The sequence below is a fragment of the Pithys albifrons genome, chromosome 5, assembly GCF_047495875.1.
Source record: "Pithys albifrons albifrons isolate INPA30051 chromosome 5, PitAlb_v1, whole genome shotgun sequence".
Lineage (NCBI taxonomy): Eukaryota > Metazoa > Chordata > Aves > Passeriformes > Thamnophilidae > Pithys > Pithys albifrons.
Window position 1 is genome coordinate 60,501,765 of NC_092462.1, and position 19,916 is coordinate 60,521,680.

Sequence of the window (19,916 nt, forward strand, 5' to 3'; positions counted from 1 at the left end):
CTTACCACTTCGGTACTTAGGATGCTTTTAGTGCACTTAATACTCACGGCTGTGCCACACCTTCCTAAACCATGAGGAGTGCTTGCAAGCAACACGTTTTAAACCACTTTCTTTTCCTTTTAAAAGGACTATACTTTTTGCACCTGTTTCTCTAATGGCTGAAAAAAAATGCTGAAATACATATCAAGAACAACAAAAAAATTCCAAAATATGCAGGTACAGCAGTAATAATGTAAATACTCAAGTCCTCATGTGATCTTGTAAGGGTAAGATTAGTCAGCTTTTTTTTCCATCTCTCCCCTGGATACTGACAGGGACATTTTGTGTGTTATGTCTTTATGAACAAAACTGCCTTGCAGTCATGAATCAATCATAACAAGAAACAAATGGATTAAGACTTACATCCTGTGCACTGAACAGATTTCTTCAACTTCTGCTTAATGTTATTCTTCTCCATGTTCTTTTCCCTAAGTACTTTGTTAGATCATGAAATGACATCAGTTAATCTAATCTTTAGAGAAACATTCTGTGGTATACACTGCTGCAAACACAACAACACTTTTTTTTCCTTAAGAGATTAAAAAAAAAATTTCAGCCTTTGAGTAATTTGCCTATAGACTCACATTTCTGAGGCAGGTCTGGCAACTCATGCCGGGTGCAGATCACTGTCCCTTGGTCTCTGCCCCTCTGCCCTAAAAGAAATTATTGCCCATGAAGCAGAGTCAGCAAAATTGGCAGCATGTCTGCTCTGAAGATACTCAAGTTCACAAACTTAATATTAACCCAAACAACCATGAAATTCGGCATATGTTTATATTCTGAACCCCTGAAAGATGAGGAACTGACATGTTCTCTCTCATTCTTTCTATCAGAAGGGAGCGGTAATTTCCAGCAGAAGGCAACGTTAATCCTCTATTACTACTCAGGCATGACTTGCTGGCAGAATTACCTCAATTCTGTATTATTATATGCTTTAGGCCTGGAAATATGACCTTGAAACTACTCATATTCCCAAGCTCCTCTCTAAGCAATGAACTTCAAACATTGTTTCTTACGGATTTGTGTCTTCAGTGCACAATTGCACCTCCAGCAGTAACACAAGGTCTCACCTGTTCCCTTGTATGCTATGACACACTCGGTGAAAGACATGCTCAAGCCCAAACCCAGAGGTGTGCTTACCAGCCAAGCAATTAATAAAACCATGTGCTGGCCAGACAGCTGCAAAACACCTGTGCTTTGCCTTCTTTTTCTTGTCTTGTAATTGCTTCCCCTCCCTACCCCAAGGCTGTAGGAATTTAACCTTCCAAGGTTTGTACTTATTTGCAAATATGATTAAGTAGGTCAGCATGTTCAAAAGTTCTTTGAGGTGGAGCACGCGTGGAAAAGGGAACACCCAAGACTGCAATTGCTTAAGCCTCATTTCCTTAGATAAAGGGATAAAAAGATTATGGTGCACATGTAAGATAGATAACCCTCACAACATGATCTCTTGTTCTCAGTTCACTATTTACTTTTACCAGCCTTTTATTCTCAAGTATTAGCACATTGAGCAATACTAGGCTAAAAACTCATGTGCCTTAGCTCATAATATTTCAACATGTTTATAATTATTTGCATAAACCTATAAACTAGCTAGTTCTAATATATTTAATATCTGCAACACAGATTTTGTACAGTAATAGGTTTTAGTCAGAAAGGCCTGCTGTATCTATTGTATGTTTGACAATGTATTTTTGGGACATTTACTACACATTGCAACACTGGTTGGTAGTTTTACTACACGTTGCCATGTCGGCTCATAGTTACACCTTTTGTGAAATCAGTGTGTGGTCTCAGTTCTGCCAAGTGTTCCTGCATATTTTGAAATGTTGCATGGGCAGATGACTATCACAGGCAGGTGTTCCTGGTCTGTTTGCCTTGGATGTTAAACAAGCACATTTAACTCTCCTCATTTGGCACAAATGCTGCAAAAAGTTGAGCACAGATTCCCCACTGAAGCCCAGTTTAGGACCCATCCTACATCTTCCCTCACAAACACCAGTTCATCTGCTCACACCCACTTTATTCCTGATGTTGTAATCTCCTCACTGTATTTCAGTGAAGCATTTCCTTTACTTCCTGTAAACGTATGTTTAGTTCAGTTTCTGTAACTACTGTGTTTTGTGGCATAGCAGATTTCTTTCAGCACCTAGCTTTGCAGTTTCCTAGCTGGGCAAGCAGAAGGTCTCTATCTCCTTTGGTGCAAGATACAAATAAAACCTTCCTTCAAAAATGCTGCCTAAATATCAGCAAAACAGTGCTGTAAATTTTAGACTGCTATATGCACAATTAGCTTTCTTGAGACCTTTCTTGATAAGGCCACTCCTCAAGTGCTGTGTCCAGTTCTGGCCCCTCAGTGCAGGAAGGACACCGAGGTGCTAGAGTGTGTCCAGAGAAGGGCAGTGAAGCTGGGGAAGGGGCTGGAGCACAAGTCTGATGAGGAGCAGCTAAGGATGTTCAGCCTGGAGAGGGGGAGGCTCAGGGCGGGCCTTATCACCCTCTACAACTCCCTGAAAGGAGGTGGTAGCCAAGTGGGGGTCGGGCTCTTCTCCCTGGCAACGAGCGACAGGAAGAGAGGACATGGTCTTGAGCCGCACAAGGGGAGGTTTAGGTTGGGTATCAGGAGGGATTTCTTCACAGAAACGGTGATCAGACATTGGAATGGGCTGCCCAGGGAGTTGGTGCAGTCGCTGTCCCGGGAGGTGTTTAAGGCAAGCCGTGCCGTGGTCTGGTTGCCACGGTGGTGGTGGCCGGTCACAGGCTGGGCTCGATGATCTCAGACATCTTTTCCAAACTACCAGACTCCCTCTGTATATTGCGTTTTACATCCACAAGCTGATTCAGCGCTGCCAAGGCACAGGATTTCGGGTCAGGCAGTAACGTCAGCGCAGATCAACGGGCCTGAAGGTGACACCGGACCCGGACCCAGGGCAGGGCCGGGAAGAGGTTGCCGGTGCCGCTCTCCGCGGGCAGGGCAGGGCAAGGCGGGGCTGCCAATGCCGATCCCGGCGGGCAGGGCCAGGTCGGGAACGCCAAGGCAGAGGATCCCGGTGCCGCTCCCCGCGGGCAGGGCCAGGCCGGCAGGGCCGGAAAGGACAAGGCAGGAGCTGCCGATGCCGCTCCCCGCGGGAAGGGAAGGGCAGGGCAGGGCAGGGCAGGGCAGGCCAAGGCAGGAGCTGCCGGTGTCGCTCCCCGCAGGCAGGGCAGGGCAGGGCAAGCCAAGGCAGGAGCTGCCGGTGTCGCTCCCCGCGGGCAGGGAAGGGCAGGGCAGGGCAGGGCAGGGCAGGCCAAGGCAGGAGCTGCCGGTGTCGCTCCCCGCGGGCAGGGAAGGGAAGGGCAGGGCAGGGCAGGCCAAGGCAGGAGCTGCCGGTGTCGCTCCCCGCAGGCAGGGAAGGGCAGGGCAAGCCAAGGCAGGAGCTGCCGGTGTCGCTCCCCGCGGGCAGGGAAGGGCAGGGCAGGCCAAGGCAGGAGCTGCCGCTGCCGATCCCGTCGGGCAGAGCAGGGCCGGGCCGGGGGGCCGCGCATGCGCGGGGCGGTGGTGACGCGGGGCGAGCGCAGGCGCGGTGCGGACGCTCGGCCGCCGTTGGCGCCGGCAGTGGCGGCGCGGCTCCATGGGGAGAACATGGCTCCCTTCCCCGAGGAGGTGGACGTGTTCTCCGCCCCGCACTGGCGGATGAAGCAGCTCGTGGGGCTCTACTGCGACAAGGTAGCGGCCGGGGGCGGCCCTCGCCCCGCTGCCCCGGGGTGGGAGGGCGGGTTCGGGGAGTGCGCAGCTGTCAGCGCCCCGGCCCCGCCGGCAACTTCTGCCGCGGGGCGCTCGGAGCGCTCCGGGCCCTGCCCGGGCTGCGGTGCCACCTCCCCGCCGTGCCCCACCGGCCTGGCGCTCCGGGAGCGGGCAGGGCCGCCCGCGGTGTCAGGCGGCTGCTCCCCGGCGGGCACTGTTCCCGCTGCGCCGCTGCCCCGCTGCCCCGCTGCCCCGCTGCCCCGCTGCCCGCTGCCCCGCTGCCCGCTGCCCCGCTGCCCCGCTCCCCGCTGCCCCGCTCCCCGCTGCCCCGCTCCCCGCTGCCCCGCTCCCCGCTGCCCCGCTCCCCGCTGCACCGCTCCCCGCTGCCCCGCTGCCCCGCTGCCCCGCTGCACCGCTGCCCCGCTGCCCCGCTGCCCCGCTGCCCCGCTGCCCCGCTCCCCGCTGCCCCGCTCCCCGCTGCCCCGCTCCCCGCTGCCCCGCTCCCCGCTACCCCGCTCCCCCCTGTTCCCGCTGCCCACTCCCCGTGCCCACTCCCCGTGCCCGCTCCCCATGCCCGCTGCCCACTCCCCGTGCCCGCTCCCCCATGTGCTGGTGTGTTCATGCACAGCGTTCAGCTGCCGAGCGCCTTTAAGATACCGTACATGGGTTCTTTTTATCATTTTGCTCGTGGACAAAAATAATTTTTACTCTCCCGGCAGGGTAGTTAGTAGTCAAGGCTGGTGTGTCACCTGAGAGGCGAACTTCTCTGCGGCAGTTTTGAGTTCGAAGGGTGTGTTTTGGGCAAGTACTTTCCAGCCAGAACTCTTTGTGAAAGAAGTAGTGCCTCCCATCTCGGGGCATAAATGCCTGTTTGGAGAACCAGATTGGCCAGCACACATTTACAAGAAGTTACGTGAGGAACAGTACACTAGCTTAGTGCTGCCAGCAGGATGGAGTAGTGCAGCTTTCTTTCCGATTTCCACATGCCACCTTGTAGTGGTTCACCAGGTCCTTTTGTGTGAGCCTGTTCCATTCTCTCATCTGGTAAAGAAAACAGAAGTTTTTTGCTGGGTTAGCTCACTGAACGGGCTGAGCAGAGGGTCTAAGGGGGAGGAGAAGCTGAGACCTTGTGTAGTTTCCCTCTTATCTGAGTGCACTAGCAGTTAACTTTAAGCTGTGGTTGCAGGAAAACTTTTGGTATCTTAACAAAGTGGCTTTTACTTGAAGGGAAACAAGCACCTGGGACTCTTCCTCTCATGTGACCCCAAATAGCTTTATCAACATATTGTTGATGGCAGCTGAACAGGTTTTGTTTAAACCTCCAGATATTGTAGTCCAGATATTTGGGGTTTGTTCCTGGAGATGGATTTTTTTCACTTTTTATTGAGCCTCCCACAGAGTTTTCACCAAATTTACCAAGACAAATCAAATTACCTGGGCAGGAGTGATTGTTTTTCCTAAAAGTTTTTTATTAAAACTCTAGCTTGTAATGATCATGATTTCTAATTTTCTAACAATTTTTATACAGGAATTTGTTTGCTTGCTTTTTTTTTTAAGCATTCATTCTGGCATCCTTTAACCCTGTTTCAGAACTTGGGGTCTGTGCCTCACCTGTGACTTTTATATTAGAGTAATGCGAGCTTTGCGCTAGAAAAACTCCAGGAGAACTTCCCTTCATGAGTGATTGAGATGCTGTAATTAGATAAGACTGTAGTTCTGCTTACATGGTGGCATTTATAATCTCTAAAGCCATGCTCTTTTTAACTTTAGTTTGACTTTCAGGGGTCTCTAATTTGGTCAATGACATGTTCCCTGTGTTCATCGGGTTCCTTGTACACTGTAATATGTTGCTGTCAGAGTCTGAATTTGGTAAATTTCACTAAATGTTAGTGAAGTTGAAATGGATGCATCCATGCTTTGCTTTTCAGGGGAACAATGATGATGCTACTGATGGATAAAGCATGTAGGCATGTAAAATATCCTTTGAGACAGAGGGACACAGTTTATTTTGTTCTTTCAGGACTTGCTGTGAGACAGAACAGTAAATTGGACATTTAAATGTTTAGTGCATTGGGAAAGTTATCTTACCTTTTTAGCTGTTGCTAGCAGATACCTCACTGTACCTTTGCTGCATTCTTAAATGGTGTTTTTACCTGTTTTGTAACCAGTGCTTTGGCCTTGAATAATAAGAGTAACTAAAATTCTGTTCACTAAGGAAATTCACTACATTATCAAACCTATCTCTTATTCTGATGATAAGATTCTTCAAGTGCTCCGAGGATGTCCCCCCTGTAGGCTGTGGAGTGCTACAGCAGGAGTGTCTTTATAGCTAAAATGCTTGTCCTAATGCCTGACGTCATCTTTGCTACAAATAGAGCAGATTCTGTTTTCCTGTCTCTAGTGAACCGTTCTTCGTTTTCAGAAAGATCTTGTTCCGATTTGCACTTGCAGGTATGTTCTCCATCTTAGTTCGTGTTCTCCGGCCTCAGCAAACTGATTCATTCTACTTCATCACATGGATCGTGCTTTCTGTACCTCAGCGTACTTGTTGCTTTTGTCAGGACTAAGCTGCCATTCTCTGACAGTTGAAGCTCTCTGACTGCTGCTGTTACAACTGCCGGCCTCTCTTGCTCCCATCAGCACTTGAAGTGACTCACAAAGGCTCTAAGCTGGCAGAAAACATTTTTTTTCTGAAGCGGGGTAGTTTTTGTGTTGATGTAGTGCTGCCAGCCAGCACTGGTCAGATCAGTCCTGAAGCCAGCGTGAGTCAGAGGGTGGGACCGTGACAGCCAGCACACTAGATTGACTTCAGCTACTGTGAAACCTCAGCCTCGTTATTTTTGTATTTTCCTGGAATCTCTTGTGCAAAACGGGACAATGCTGGTTTTGAGTAGAGCAGATTTGTTATTCTGCAGTCTGTTTTTAACAGCAAGCGTACTCGCTTTGTGCTTCTCTGTAATCCCGTGCTTCTCTGAGGACTGATGCTGAAATTTCCTTTCGTGTTTGTCATTAGACTCCTTTCCTGTGTGTGCAATTTGTGCTCACCCAAGTCAGGGTGTTGGGGTCCAGCAGAGGCAGTTTCTGTTGTCGCATTATGATCCTGTGTTTCCCACATTTGAGAAGGTGCCACTTGTGTATTACCAGATTTCCCAGCTGTGGCTGAAAGTATCGTATCTGTCACGAGGCAGCACAGATTTCATCTGATCATATATTGAAAATGCCACTGTGGTTTGGCTGGAATCTGGTATCTGTGTCTTGAGAGCACTGCCTGCAAGCGCTTGAGCTGTCCTGCAGTTTCCTGCAGATCGTTAGTTTGCTGTAAGGTGAAACTATAAAAAAATCTTAGAGAAATCGTGATCTACATCATATTCCTTTTAAGCTGTTTCATTATTTTATCAAAAGAAAATCAGATTCTTTTTTCTAAATAAATCTGTGCTGACTGATTATTACTTCTAATAGCTTCAAGATCAAGACTAGTCGAGTAGCAGGCTCTGGTCTAGTTACAGACCGCAATTAAATTTTGGCTGGGCCTTCCCCAGAGAAGACACCTGGTCTTGCTGTAAGGGATTTCAAGCTTCCTGCTCTCATGTGGGGTTACTGTAGCTGAAGAATGTTTCCAAATCTTTGTGTTGTAAAATTACCCAACAAGTTTAGACTTCAATAGGAAAAGGAATAGGAAAAATGGTTACAGTGTAGATGCTGTAATGCAGTTATCAATGTCTGATGGCTTGTTCTCATGTCTTTCTGTCTGCCTCTCAAAACTAGTGTGAGACTTTATCCTGTAACTGAGAGGATGTAACAACTGGTGGCTACTGAAAGGGTTAATTGTTGATTGGTATCCTTTGTGCTTTTCTGTCCGCTTGGTGAGCAGCTAGTTCATGTAGGGAGCTGAAGCGAGAGGTGATTCAGTATAACTGGCTCATTTAGAGGTCAAACAAGCTCCAGAACCAGGCTGGAGGCATGGGAGGAGGGAACAGGACTAACCACTGCTGGAGTAAACAGCTGCTTTAATAGCTCAGCTTTTTTGTGAAACCTTTGGGTGTTTGATAAGAGCATCGAAGGTCCTTCTTCTGTTTGCCTGACTTCAGCCTTCTGTGATCGCAACTTTCTACAAAAGATCTCTGCAGTTATTTCTCATGTTTCAGTAATGACTTTGGCTGGTTCTTCCAGGAAATTTGCATCGATTTTGTCATATTCTACTGACTTGAATGCATTGAACTTGTATAAATATTAAACTAGTATTTTTCTTTTCTAGCCTATACTTCTGACTTTGTTAAAAATTAATTACCATAAATATTTTTCCTAATTAATTTTCTTGTGAAGACTTAAGCAAAGAAAACATTAAATTCTGCAGTTGTCACCTGCCTTTCCTGTTAACTAGTTGACTTAAAGTATCCTTTCTGTTATAGACTGTGTCCTCTGTCTTCCTAATTTGAAGTCTAAATTCTGTTCTATTCAATTTACCTGCAGTGATAAGTTCTTTGGGGGTTTTTGTTTGTTTGTTTGGTTTGGTTTGATTTTGGTTTTGTTTTTTGTTGGTGTGGTTGATTTTTTTAGGTTTCTTTTAAAAACTTCCATATACCTAAAAAGTTCCTTTCGATAACTTCCATTTGTCTTCAATCTTTGTTATTTCTCTTGCTTGCAAGCTTTGACTTCTACTGCAGAGAATGAATTTTTTTCCTGTGCTAAACTTGTGATGTTCTTATATCATCTGTAATATGATGAACCATTTAAGGAGTGAAAATACTCCTGAATTAAGTTGATTTGGCATTACAAAGCATTGGTCAGGACACGATATGACCACGTTAAGATCCCACTTTTTGTGGTGGTCAGGGGGGATTGAAATCTGAAGAACTAGATAAATTCCAGCTTTGAGTACTTAAAAGTGAAATGTTTTCTCCCTGATGCCCTTGAGAACAGAAAATGCCTGTTCCATGAAGATAAATGTGTCTCTGTTTCTAATCAACAAAGGTTGGTTGGTAAAGTTTTCGTTTCCCTTTATGGAGTCCCTTTTTAGTATATCAGTACACTGCCATTTATTTTCCCCTGTTGCTTCAGATAGGTGTATATTTATCTAGAAATTCGTAATATTTGGTTATTCCCATGGTGTGGAGCACCTTCCTTCACCTGTGTTTAGAATTAATAAACAGCTACTTGGGATGTTTAGTCCTAGTAAGTCTCTAAATAGTAGGCTGTGCTATCATGCAGGCAGAAGATGGAAGGAAATTCCTTCCTTCTTGATGGAAGGAAATTAAACCTCCTCATTGGCATCCAGAGACAGGTGAGCAGTTTGTTGGCCACTCCGCTGTTTCATCAGCGACTCTGCCAGTTATCTTTCCATCATAGCTCCTGTATGCTGAATAGTTAGTTCAGTAATTTTTTGCCACACCTATTGGGAAATGACAGCTTTAAATTATTTTTTTTATGAGTAAGAAATTTTGAAGATGAATCTGGAAATGACAATGTGTTTTAAATGTCTACATTTTAAAATAAATGTATTTCAAGTAAAGTGCCAAAGGAGGTCTGAAATAGGGGACAACAGTGATAAAACTTTTTTTTTGGAGTTTAAGTTCTTCAGACCTACCCAGCAATTTCACTCCTTTTTCAGGACACTTTTAACTCTTGTTGCTATCTCAAACCTTCTCACCAGTGTAACACAACACCTATTTTTTCTTACCTATCAGATAGTTCACCTTTTTGTATTTTTCTTGCTTTTGTAAGAAGAACCTGAGGGTATTTTCTTATGCTAGACTTAGGAGCAGGGATTTTTCCCAAGTAGTTGCTTATCAGGTGTTTTGCTCTTGAATCTTTGGAAAAAAGTTTTCTTTTCTTCCTTTGTATATTCTGATCTTTTGTCCTCTGTCCCAGCCTGTTCTGGAGAGCAGTAACAACCCACCTTTGTCCTTCTGTGCTTCAAACAACAACAATTTATTCTCTCATTCTGTGGCACAAACAAACAAGCAAAAAACAAAGTGAGAAACTGATGTCTTCTAAAAATCCAGACAGTGTGATTAGTTTGTATCAGTGTTGGTACAGGTTTTATGCAGCTATTCTAGAATGTGCTTTAACTGAGCAAGTTGTAATTCTTGAGAGACTTGGCTCCTTGCTATTGCAGTTGGTGTGCAAGATGGATTAAGCTGGAGTGGTGAATTTTTCCAGTGCCCACCTTTCATTGTGTTAGGACATTGCAGTGAGACTCGTGCAGAGGGGCAAAAGCATTTTTACTGTGGTTGTAGTTGGTGTGTTTCTGCACTGGGAAAGTGGGGAGGAGCCTTGAGGCTGCTGTTACTTTGCTCATGGGACTTCAGGTGTGTCCTGAGAGGCCAAAAGACCAGGTATCAGCAGGAGCCTGTATCCTTGAGGATATGACAGGAAAAAAGTCTTCTATGGCATCTAGAAGAGTGGTGTGACATAGATAGCTAAATAACAGCATTGTTGCAAGTGTTCATGATGCTATCATTCACAGCCCTTGTAGTTCATATCCTTACTAGATTTTTCTTTAATTATTTTTTAAAATGTTTTTAATTTTATTTTTGCTCATCTCTGCAGGCCTGTGTCCCTCCATCCCTGGTAGACTTCTACTTGTGCAAACCACATGGTGGAGGAGCCTTAGCTGATTTTACCAGCGCTTCCTGAGTTGTGCTTTCTGTTGTGGTCCCCAGGGGAGTCTGACACTCACAGCAGTTGCATCACTGAAAATCTTGGTGCAGTCAGTCCCATATTATTTATATCTCTTGGTGAAAAGCTCATTGTGATTCAAAAACTGATCTACAGGCATTCATTAGGCAAGACTGACTGTGTATGTAGCACAAGATAGGGATATGAAAGAGGCACCAATAAAAATGGAAATACAGTAGGGTTTTTTTTCACATCCACTGTATGTTATGCTTGGCATTTATCAGCTTGACCTTAGCCTTTCAAAACAGGGAGTGTACAAGATTTTGCCTTCCCTGTAGCCAATGCTCTTTGAAAAACGAAATAATTTTGTCTGCCTGAATCTTTGAGATAGTATAGTGTTTGGTTTTGAGTTGGTTTTTTTTTGTTTTGTTTTGTTTTTACTCGAGAGGCTATTTGAAGACTTTAGTTACACTGCAAAACAACTGACAAGATTACACAGAGGGCAGAGTTGTGTATGAAAGAGCAATGGACAGAAGGGCATTTGAAAGTTTTAGATTTCTTGTTGAGTTCTGCCAGATTCTGTCCTGCCTGCCTAGCTAATTACTATTCTTTTGGGTTGACCCACAGCCAAGAAAAGTGCCCAGGGTAGAAATCTGTATTTCTCCTCTGATTTAAGGCTTCATACCTATGAACAGCAGGAGCGTGAAGTAGTTCAGCTGATTTTCTTAGTGTTCACCTCCTGTACCCCTACACAGAGTAAGCCAAGGAGTGGTGATGCTCAGAACAGTCATCCTTTTTGCTAGGCTGTCTCTGCACCCCGGTTCTTCCTTGGGGACCATATAAACTGAACTTCTCGTGGATTCCTAAGAGAGACATTGCCTGTAGCTGGGTGTTACTAGTGCACTGACCAGGTGAAAACTGAACCTGCTAAAAGGCACAGCTCTGTACTGGATCAGTACACCAGATGGGTTTGGGTTGCAGCTGTGTAATTGCTGGCACAGACTCCAGGGGAACAGCAGGAATGTACAGCTAGAAACGGGAAGAGCTGCTGCTTCTGTATTTCCTCCTCCACCTCCACGCCCTAATTTTCAGCAGATTAAGTATAACATGAAACCACACGCTCTTGGTGTTGACACAGGCACACACCTTGTTGTGGTCTTTGTTCCTCCATTTTCTTGTGTGTAAAATTCAGATAATACCTCTGCAGAGTCCAGGTTCTGTCCTTTGACTTGTATTGCTATTACATATATGAAGTGATAATCCCTAAAAATGTGATACTGAAGAATTGCAGCTGAACTAGTAAATGCTATGCTTTTTTTTTCCCCCTGGTGCTACTCTATTCTAAAAGTAAGATTTTTTTCATAGAATTGTAGAATAGAATCACAGAATATGCTGAGTTGGAAGGGACCCATCAGGATCATTGAGTCCCAACTCCTGGTCCTGTCCAGGACAACCCAAGAAGCACACCATGTACTTGAGAGTGTTGTCCAAAAACTTCCTAAACTCAGGCAGATTTGGTGCTTTGACCACTTCCCAGAGGAGCCTGTTCCAATGCTCAACACCCTCTGTGTGGAACACTTTTTTCTGATATCTGTCCTGATGTCTTTTTCCTTTTAATCAAAGTGGTCTGCCAGCTCCGTAACGAAAAAGATTTTACTATATTGTAAATTAGTTTTAAATGGGCTGAGTTAGCTGGTGGTAGAAATCTAGTCTGCATTTGTCAGGAATACTGTCTTTTATTTCTCATCCGTTGGCTATCAGCTCATTGTATCAGTCTTAATGTGGCTACATGTGGAAAGGAGAACATGTAGGAATGATCTGTCAAAAATGTTACTTGTGATGACATGTGAAAAAGAACAAAAATTGATCAAGAGTATCAGGAAGAGAAAATAAGTTTTTTAGATTCCAGACTGAATTTTTGGGTTAGTTTGTTCAGAATTTACAGGTGCTGATGGGGAAAACGTTCATTTGAAATAAAGCAGTTTGTGGATTTGTAGCCACATTAAACTTTTGAACTGTGAGTAATTATTCCATTTTAAATTTGTGAATTCTTGGTAAAAGTGGAAAAATCAGTTTTCCCTCTCCTATCCTTTTGCCTCATAATTTGTTGTTGGGACTAGAGGGATACTGGGAAAGTTGCCACACAGTATAGGCTTTACCTGCTGCTGTGCTAGTCTGGTAAGAGCAGCGTACTTTTTCATTAGTCCTGTTTGCAGTTTTCTCCTTGTTGCCTCATAGTATGCTTGGATATTTTTAAGGAAGGAGCAAACTCATTAAATATGTTTTTGGCATAGTTATTAGGAAAAAACTGCTTCAATTTACTCACTCCATTACTGGAAAATTAATTTTCTTCTAAGAAGACATTTTTCCATATTGGCACATGGGTCAAACACTTCCAGAAACCAAGTAACTGCTGTGTTTTGTTTGGTCATTTAATTGGCAGTCTTGAGCTTCCTTGTTTATTCACAACACTGGTGAAAGAAATACCTCTCTTCATCGGACAGAAAGTTTCATCTTTTTAAGGAGAGCACTAAAGCCACAAAGGAGAGATGCAAGATTTGAATGTAGAACTTCTTTCAATTGAGTGTTGTGAACACGTAGCACTGTATAAATAGCAATTACTGATAGTATTGCCAGTATTGGTATCGTGTTCCTGAAGCACAAAAATTAAATAGTATTTTACAGTATGGAAATATGTGTGTTTGCTACAACATTGTACATTCATCTTGACCATATTAATTAATGGCTCTGTTGTAGCCCAGTGAGTTGGACACTCACTTAAAACTTTCATACAATTGTCTGAGCTACAAAGATTTTTCCAGCACAGCTCTGCTTTAATTGCATCATGTATTTTCTTTTAATAAGAGTTTAATAAATAAAGTTAATACTGAATTTAAGAGCCCCTGGCTACTTACAGGCTATGCCTGTATCAGCTAAAGGTCTCTGAAGTGTTTCAAACAGCCTTTGCAGGGCAAAGGACTGACTGTTGTTTGGCCACTTGCTCATGCTGTTAGGATTATGAACAATTCTTAAATTTCAGGAGTCACCAGAACTGTTGCTCTTGTGGTACTGCTCCTCATTAGAGTTTGCAATCCAAATGCAAAACCAGTGCTGCAATGTTCACGTGTTATCTTCAAAGCCCAGGAAGCTCCCAGTCATCTCTTAACACCTGTGGCCGTGATCATTAGTTTAGTGTGGTGTATGGTAAGCCTGTTCAGAGCTCACATGCACTTGCTCTGTATTTTTGATGAGCCAACAAATACCCTTAGTACAGTTCATTTCCTTCCCCTTGCCTTTCTCTGTCAGAGTCAGGGATGGTGGTGGTTTTCTTTGTGCACTGCTAAACTCCTGCACTACTTTTCCTCATGCAAAGCTGGTGAAAAGTGGAGTTGCTTCTCTTTGTTAATAGTCTTGGTCCCCCCTCATAAGACTTCATCAGTCCTGGTAATGAAATTGCAGGTCTGATCGGGTGACTTTGTTGCCAGGCTACCTGTGCGCTGAAAAGCCAGTCGTTCTCAGCTTTGGCTGACCTCCTTAATACCATGATTTCTGATTCAAGTATAGTTATTGAACTTCAATATCTTCTCCATAGTTCCTAATCTATTGAATATCTGCTGGAAGCCTCAGTAGCAAAATTGTTTTGTGTTACAGTGGCTTTTACAACAATACATTTATAATGGGAATTCTTAAATTGCATGCACAGAGGGATTCTCTATTTATTCCAGATAATAGGTAGGTTCAACAGAACATTTTGAGTCTTGAAAAGACTTTGAATCAGAAGGATGAGAAGATGTTATTTTTTTATCAGGACCAATTTTATGATTTTTTTTAAAGCCAAAGAAATTTCAAAAGAAATGCAACATTAGAAACCACACTTTTTTATTGGGGTCCGATTCACAAATGTTGGGAGGTGAGGAGGCTGTCCTGAAGAGTTGCTTCTGTGGCTATTTCCTGTGCTTGCTGAGACTTGTGCTTTTTGATGTGGAAAGTCCAGCCTTCCGTTTCCCTGGTAGCACCCCTGCTCCATGTATTGCATTCTCTGAGCTTAGCACAGGATAGAAATGTCTTTTCCCATTAATGGTATGTATGTAACAATGTGTGCCTCAAATCCTAACACAGCATGTTACAAACATCAGGGTTTTTTCTGACCTGTCAGTAGTTGGTCTAAAACATATTTGGGAAAAAAACCCAACAAAGCCCTCAACTTTTCCCTATTTTCTTTCTCTTCTGAGGTTAAGTAAATTTGTTTTTCTGTAGTGCAAGTCATTTTGCTCATATGTACAGCATGTAATGTACAGTATGCACGGCTGACTTGGAGTTGCATAAGGACTTGGCAGGTGTCCAGCATGTTCCGGTTGCATTGCTGGTGATTGCCAGGAAGTGGCGATGCAATATCACAATGAATAAGTACATTTGGGTTTTTTTAAATGAAAAGAAGTTTTGCATTTTTTGGTTTGTAGTTGTTTTCAATGTAAGTAATTATGTATAAACCTGTATGTCTGATTCCCATTTCTTGTAAAAACCTTAGATAACAGAGCCTGTGTAAACTAAGCCACTTTTGACTATTCCAGGGCTTGTTTTCTGAATTAAAGTAAAATTTTTTTACTTTTAGAATGCTTGCTCTCGAATACTGCTCTAGGCTGTGATTCTTGAAGCTGGACATGGAATAAAACATAAGAATGGAAAATGCCCCATTTTTCTACATTCACCAGAGGAAAATTCAGTTTTAAAATGTATTGTTGCCAGTGGCAACTGCACACGTCAGAATTGCACTACTGTGTTACCTGCCTAGAACTTTGTGCTGTCTTGATTTGTTTGGTTTTGGTCCATGGGAAACCTCCAACAGCTAGCATAGTTTGTACTTGGTGGTAGGACTCAATGTTCCTTGTGAATAACACATCCCTAAAGGCAGGCACAGAGGTTTACTAATAAATAACTTCTTGGTATGGACTTAAATGCAGATCTGGGAAAGGGGCTAAGCCTTTCAGTAACCTTGTGGGCTGGGGAGATGGCATTGATTTCTGCCAGGAAATCTTTCTACAGTTGTTTACCTCAGTGTTTCACAAGGTTGGTTTATGTTGCTTAAATACAACTTTGATTTTACTGGCTTCTGTTATGTAAAAAACTGAAGATGTTCAGCTTTTATTAGTAATGAGAACAGTGAATCACTGGAGCTAATGCCTGTTACAAGGATTTAACATGAGTTTGACATGATTGTCAGTGTTTTTTTATGAGCTTTTCTTTCTTCTAGCTTTCCAAGACCAACTTCTCCAACAACAATGATTTTCGGGCTCTGCTGCAATCTCTTTATGCCACGTTCAAGGAGTTTAAAATGCACGAGCAGATTGAAAATGAGTGTATCATTGGCTTGCTGCAGCAGCGTAGCCGGACGGTGTACAATGTGCACTCAGACAACAAACTCTCAGAGATGCTCAGCCTCTTTGAGAAAGGGTTAAAGAATGTAAAGGTAAGTACACTAGAAGAAGGATTTAAGGGAATCATGCTGTGATTACATATTAGTTTGCCTCAACTCTTAATATTCTTTACAAATAAACTACGGAGGAAGAAGAAACGAAACATTAATGGCTTCTTGGTACTTTCCAGTCTGAAACACAGATTCTTTTGCCATTCATCACAATTACTAAATCTCTAGTAAAAATACTTCTCAGAGGTGTATTTTGTGACAGACAGCCATCACTGCGTAATTGGAGTTGTTTTGGAGAGACAGCGTGGAAGTTCACATATAAAGGCTGCTCTGCTAACTGGTTTGAACAGTTTCTGGCTATAGAAATAATGTTTTTTATTAATTTTTTAGCAAACCCCAAGTATCTTTTTTTGTGGTACATAGCATTATATGATTGTCACAAATGGAGATGATTACCAGACTTAAAAAAAAAGCAGCATTGTTTGTTCTGTGAGTCATGTACTCCTTCCAGTAGTCTGTAGCTCAGTAATGCTGTTAATGTTCCAGTCTTCAGAAAGCTCTAAATACTGTTTTTCAAGCTGGCTTTTTTGACAGTGACTTAAACTTGTCTCCAGTAGAATCCTACTTGAGCTCTGCTGTGTCTTTCCCCTGGGATACCCAACTCAACTGCCCCTTCCTGCACCTCAAGAACTATTATCTTCAATAGTACTTTGGCATTCCACATTACATTTCTAGTATGTGTGGTCCAGATTTCCAGTAAGAGAAATACTAAATATGCAGTTGATTGATTCCATTTTACAGTCTAAGGTTGTTTTTCATCTGGGAATCCTACAAATAATTTTTCCCCTGTATGTATTAAACCTTAACATTTATCTTGTTTCCATTAATGAATCAGAAAATGAAGGAAAATGAAAGAGAGGGGAAGTTTAATGCCTGGTTTCATGTTACACCTCCTCTGACAGGATGCAAGTGTTACTCTGTTACTTGACTTCTTAAGCGTGGGAAACCAGATTTCTTTGGCTGTCTTTAGATATGTGAACTGTTTAACTGTTTTTAGGGTGTGATTCATATGAACTGATGGCGTAAGCTTTTCTCTGTGATAATCAGGACTTCTTGATGTTGTAAAGTAGAAAAACATAAAACATTTACTGTAGGAGTTATAAGGAACTTCAGTATGTTGTAATTACTGGGCAGACTTCAGAACCAGCTTTATATTACTGCACAGAGAACAAGCTAACAAATTGATAGATGAGGTTGGTCTGACTTGAACATTTAAAAGTCAGTTACATCTTTATTTAAGAATTCTTTCAGTTTCCAAAGTAAATACCTATACAGCCTGATTATAAATATGATTATAATTTGGAAGTTAGAATTTTAGAATAACAAATGTAAAATGCATTCAAAGATGAAGTGGAACTCTTGTATCATAGAATGATTCTTATGCAAACCATGCAAATACTTAGTCAGTTACTGTGTTGAACTTTGTGAGATTGGCAGATTTTAGTCTTTGTTCCTATGTAAAAATGGGATTAGACAAATGAATTCATGTATGCTAACAAAATAAATTGGAACAAGGCAGGGAGGGAGTATCTTGCCTATTAACAGGTCACTGTAGACTGTCGACTTCATAAGTGAGCACATTCTTACATGAAATAAGCAAACATGCTGCATGCACAGGGAAGGCATAATGGGCTTTTCTTTGAAACACTGATTTATTTGACCGTTCAGTCTTTGAATGGATGAGATCAGGCAATCATTGAATCTTTGCTTTCTTCTCAGAATGAATATGAACAGCTAAACTATGCGAAACAGCTGAAGGAGAGATTGGAAGCCTTTACCAGGGATTTCCTTCCTCATATGAAAGAGGAAGAGGAGGTAGGTAAAAGTTTTTTTCGGATGTGATGGTGATCTTCCATGGGGTTTGGAATGACTGAATAGAAACTTGGAGGTTCACTTTTTTTTCCAGTTCTCTGTTTTAATTGCTATGCTAATTTGCCTTCAGGACTAGGGTGTCCTTGTTCAGTTGCCTGACTGGACAGTGACATGTTCTGAAACCATGAATGTATTGAAAGTTTATGATGAAATCCTAAGTCTTTAAAAAACTGATAACACAAGTCTGCTGGGGCTGATATTTGTTTGCAGCAAGTAGTTATTTAAGGAGGTGTGTAGCAAAACTTAAGTGAAAAAAGAGAGGTCCTGTAAACCAGTGCTTCATGACTCAGATTGACACTCCCAAACAGCCTCTGACCTATATTTGAAACAGACTAGTACTGCCAGTCTGATGATTAATGGGTATCCAAAAACTGGGAAGCATCTTCTGAAGTCTGTCCAAGGGAAGTCTTTTCTCATATTTGTCTTCCTTGTTACCTTGCCTTCCAAGTGAGTACCTTGATAAGTTATATAGGTTAAACAACTTTATTATCTTCCCTTTTCTGGTGGGGAAAATGGTTAAACAGCTTGCCTGATACTGCACAGTGATCTGTTGGCAAGCAGAGGGTTGGAATTCAAAACTTCCATGGTCCTGTCCTTAGGTTCACTTAATATGTGATATATTTTACTTTGAGAGAATTGAAATAGGAAATTCTGTGTTGGTAGGTCTGTGTAGCATTATCAACTACTTCTGTCAAGACCAGGGTTTTTTTTCCCCTTTTTCCGTTGTTTTAGGTTTTCCAGCCAATGTTGATGGAATATTTTACTTATGAAGAACTGAAAGATATTAAGAAGAAAGTAATTGCACAGCACTGCTCACAGAAAGAGGCTGCAGAATTCAGAGGTCTTAGTAAGTGGAATCAAGCAGAAGAGCTTCAGAAGGTCTTCAAGTATTCTGTGGATGAGAAGGCAGATCAAGGTGAAGCGTCTAATTAAAATAATTTTCAGACTGCAGTTTTTATGTAAAAAACAAACCCATGACATACCTAAAGTTGTGTATGGGCAGATAGAATAGTTCTTATAAAATGGGCATTTCTTCAAACCAGTTATGAAACTTCAGGAATTTTGCTGTTTGATACAGGCTTCTTGGCAGGTTCTTTTGTAGATAGTACTGCACTGTTTACCTCTTTTTAACACTCTTCTGTTCCTTTCCCTCCTGTGCTAAAATTGGATACAACAAACAGACAGAAATTGTAATTAACTTCTAATTTCACGCTTCCATTGAAATTATGTTCTCTCTTTGCAGACTCTGTGTTTCATTCTTGGTTTCTAGGATAGCTTTGTGAGCTTTTCTGTTGATGGTTTAGTAACACAGAATAGTTAGCCAAGTGATAATATTTCAAATTAAAACCAACTCACCTTTCCAGTTCCATTGCCTCACTTCCCTGGGCCTCTCAGGAATCATTAAGGAACTGTGAGTGTGGAACAAAGCAAGGGAATGAATCTTTGCAGAGTGTGAGCAGGTCAGATGAAATGTGTGTTCTAAAAGTGGGTATTTATTTTGCATTCATCTCTAACTACTTTTTCTGATGAAACTTAAAATAAGTGGTTCACTACCAAAGTACACTTCAGGCTTGTTTTATGACTGCTGAATCAGTCTAAGTTGTCAGTATTTACAGTTTTCATTCTTAACAAAGAGAAGTTAATGCCCCAAAGAAGGGGAATTAATGCACCCAAAGTGTAGAATTGGGATATGAGACTGGTAAGTAGAGCAAGTTCTCATGAACTGAGTTTCTGGTGTTAAGATGTGCTGCTCTCATTAGAAAACATGTGAAAAATTACTCAGATTTTTTGATGAAACCTGACTTCTCTGAACTACTCAACTGGTCATTTTCTGCCCTCCAGGTGAAGCCTTCCAGAAAAGATCATGGTGCACTCTGTGAAATACTGTTGAGTCTTAACAGATCAATGTGACAGAAGTAGCCTTAGGGCATTACTTGCTGTTAAGTCTAGCTGTCATAACAATTTGGGGACAGTAGTAATTCTGCAGAAGTTGTGTCTTCAAGGAGAGTATGTCTTGCATTCATTTTTTTTAAAGGGAAGCAAATAACACAACTTGCAGTCCTGCACATGTTTAAACTGCATTTTCATGCAAAATTCTTGGTAATTTACCTGCAGCAACATACCAGGTATACAAATACTTATATTGATTCATCAAGTGAAGCTGTATTTAAGAAGTTG

The 19,916-nt window shown here is 42.4% G+C and overlaps 1 protein-coding gene across 2 annotated transcripts in view; it reads left to right on the top strand.

Annotated features, from left to right (window-relative positions):
* Nucleotides 1–3,575: 3,575 nt before the first annotated feature.
* FBXL5 (F-box and leucine rich repeat protein 5) overlaps nucleotides 3,576–19,916 on the top strand; it is a 35,713-nt gene continuing 19,372 nt past the window's right edge. Inside the window, exons 1-4 of one of the 2 annotated variants that reach the window (XM_071556767.1) lie at nucleotides 3,576–3,745; nucleotides 15,633–15,848; nucleotides 17,586–17,681; nucleotides 18,471–18,654. In XM_071556767.1, coding sequence (XP_071412868.1) covers nucleotides 3,662–3,745; nucleotides 15,633–15,848; nucleotides 17,586–17,681; nucleotides 18,471–18,654 — 580 coding nt within the window. In that variant the 5' untranslated portion in view covers nucleotides 3,576–3,661. Of the gene's footprint in view, nucleotides 3,746–6,096; nucleotides 6,215–15,632; nucleotides 15,849–17,585; nucleotides 17,682–18,470; nucleotides 18,655–19,916 lie in introns of those variants that run through there. The other variant, XM_071556768.1, reaches the window with a different exon arrangement.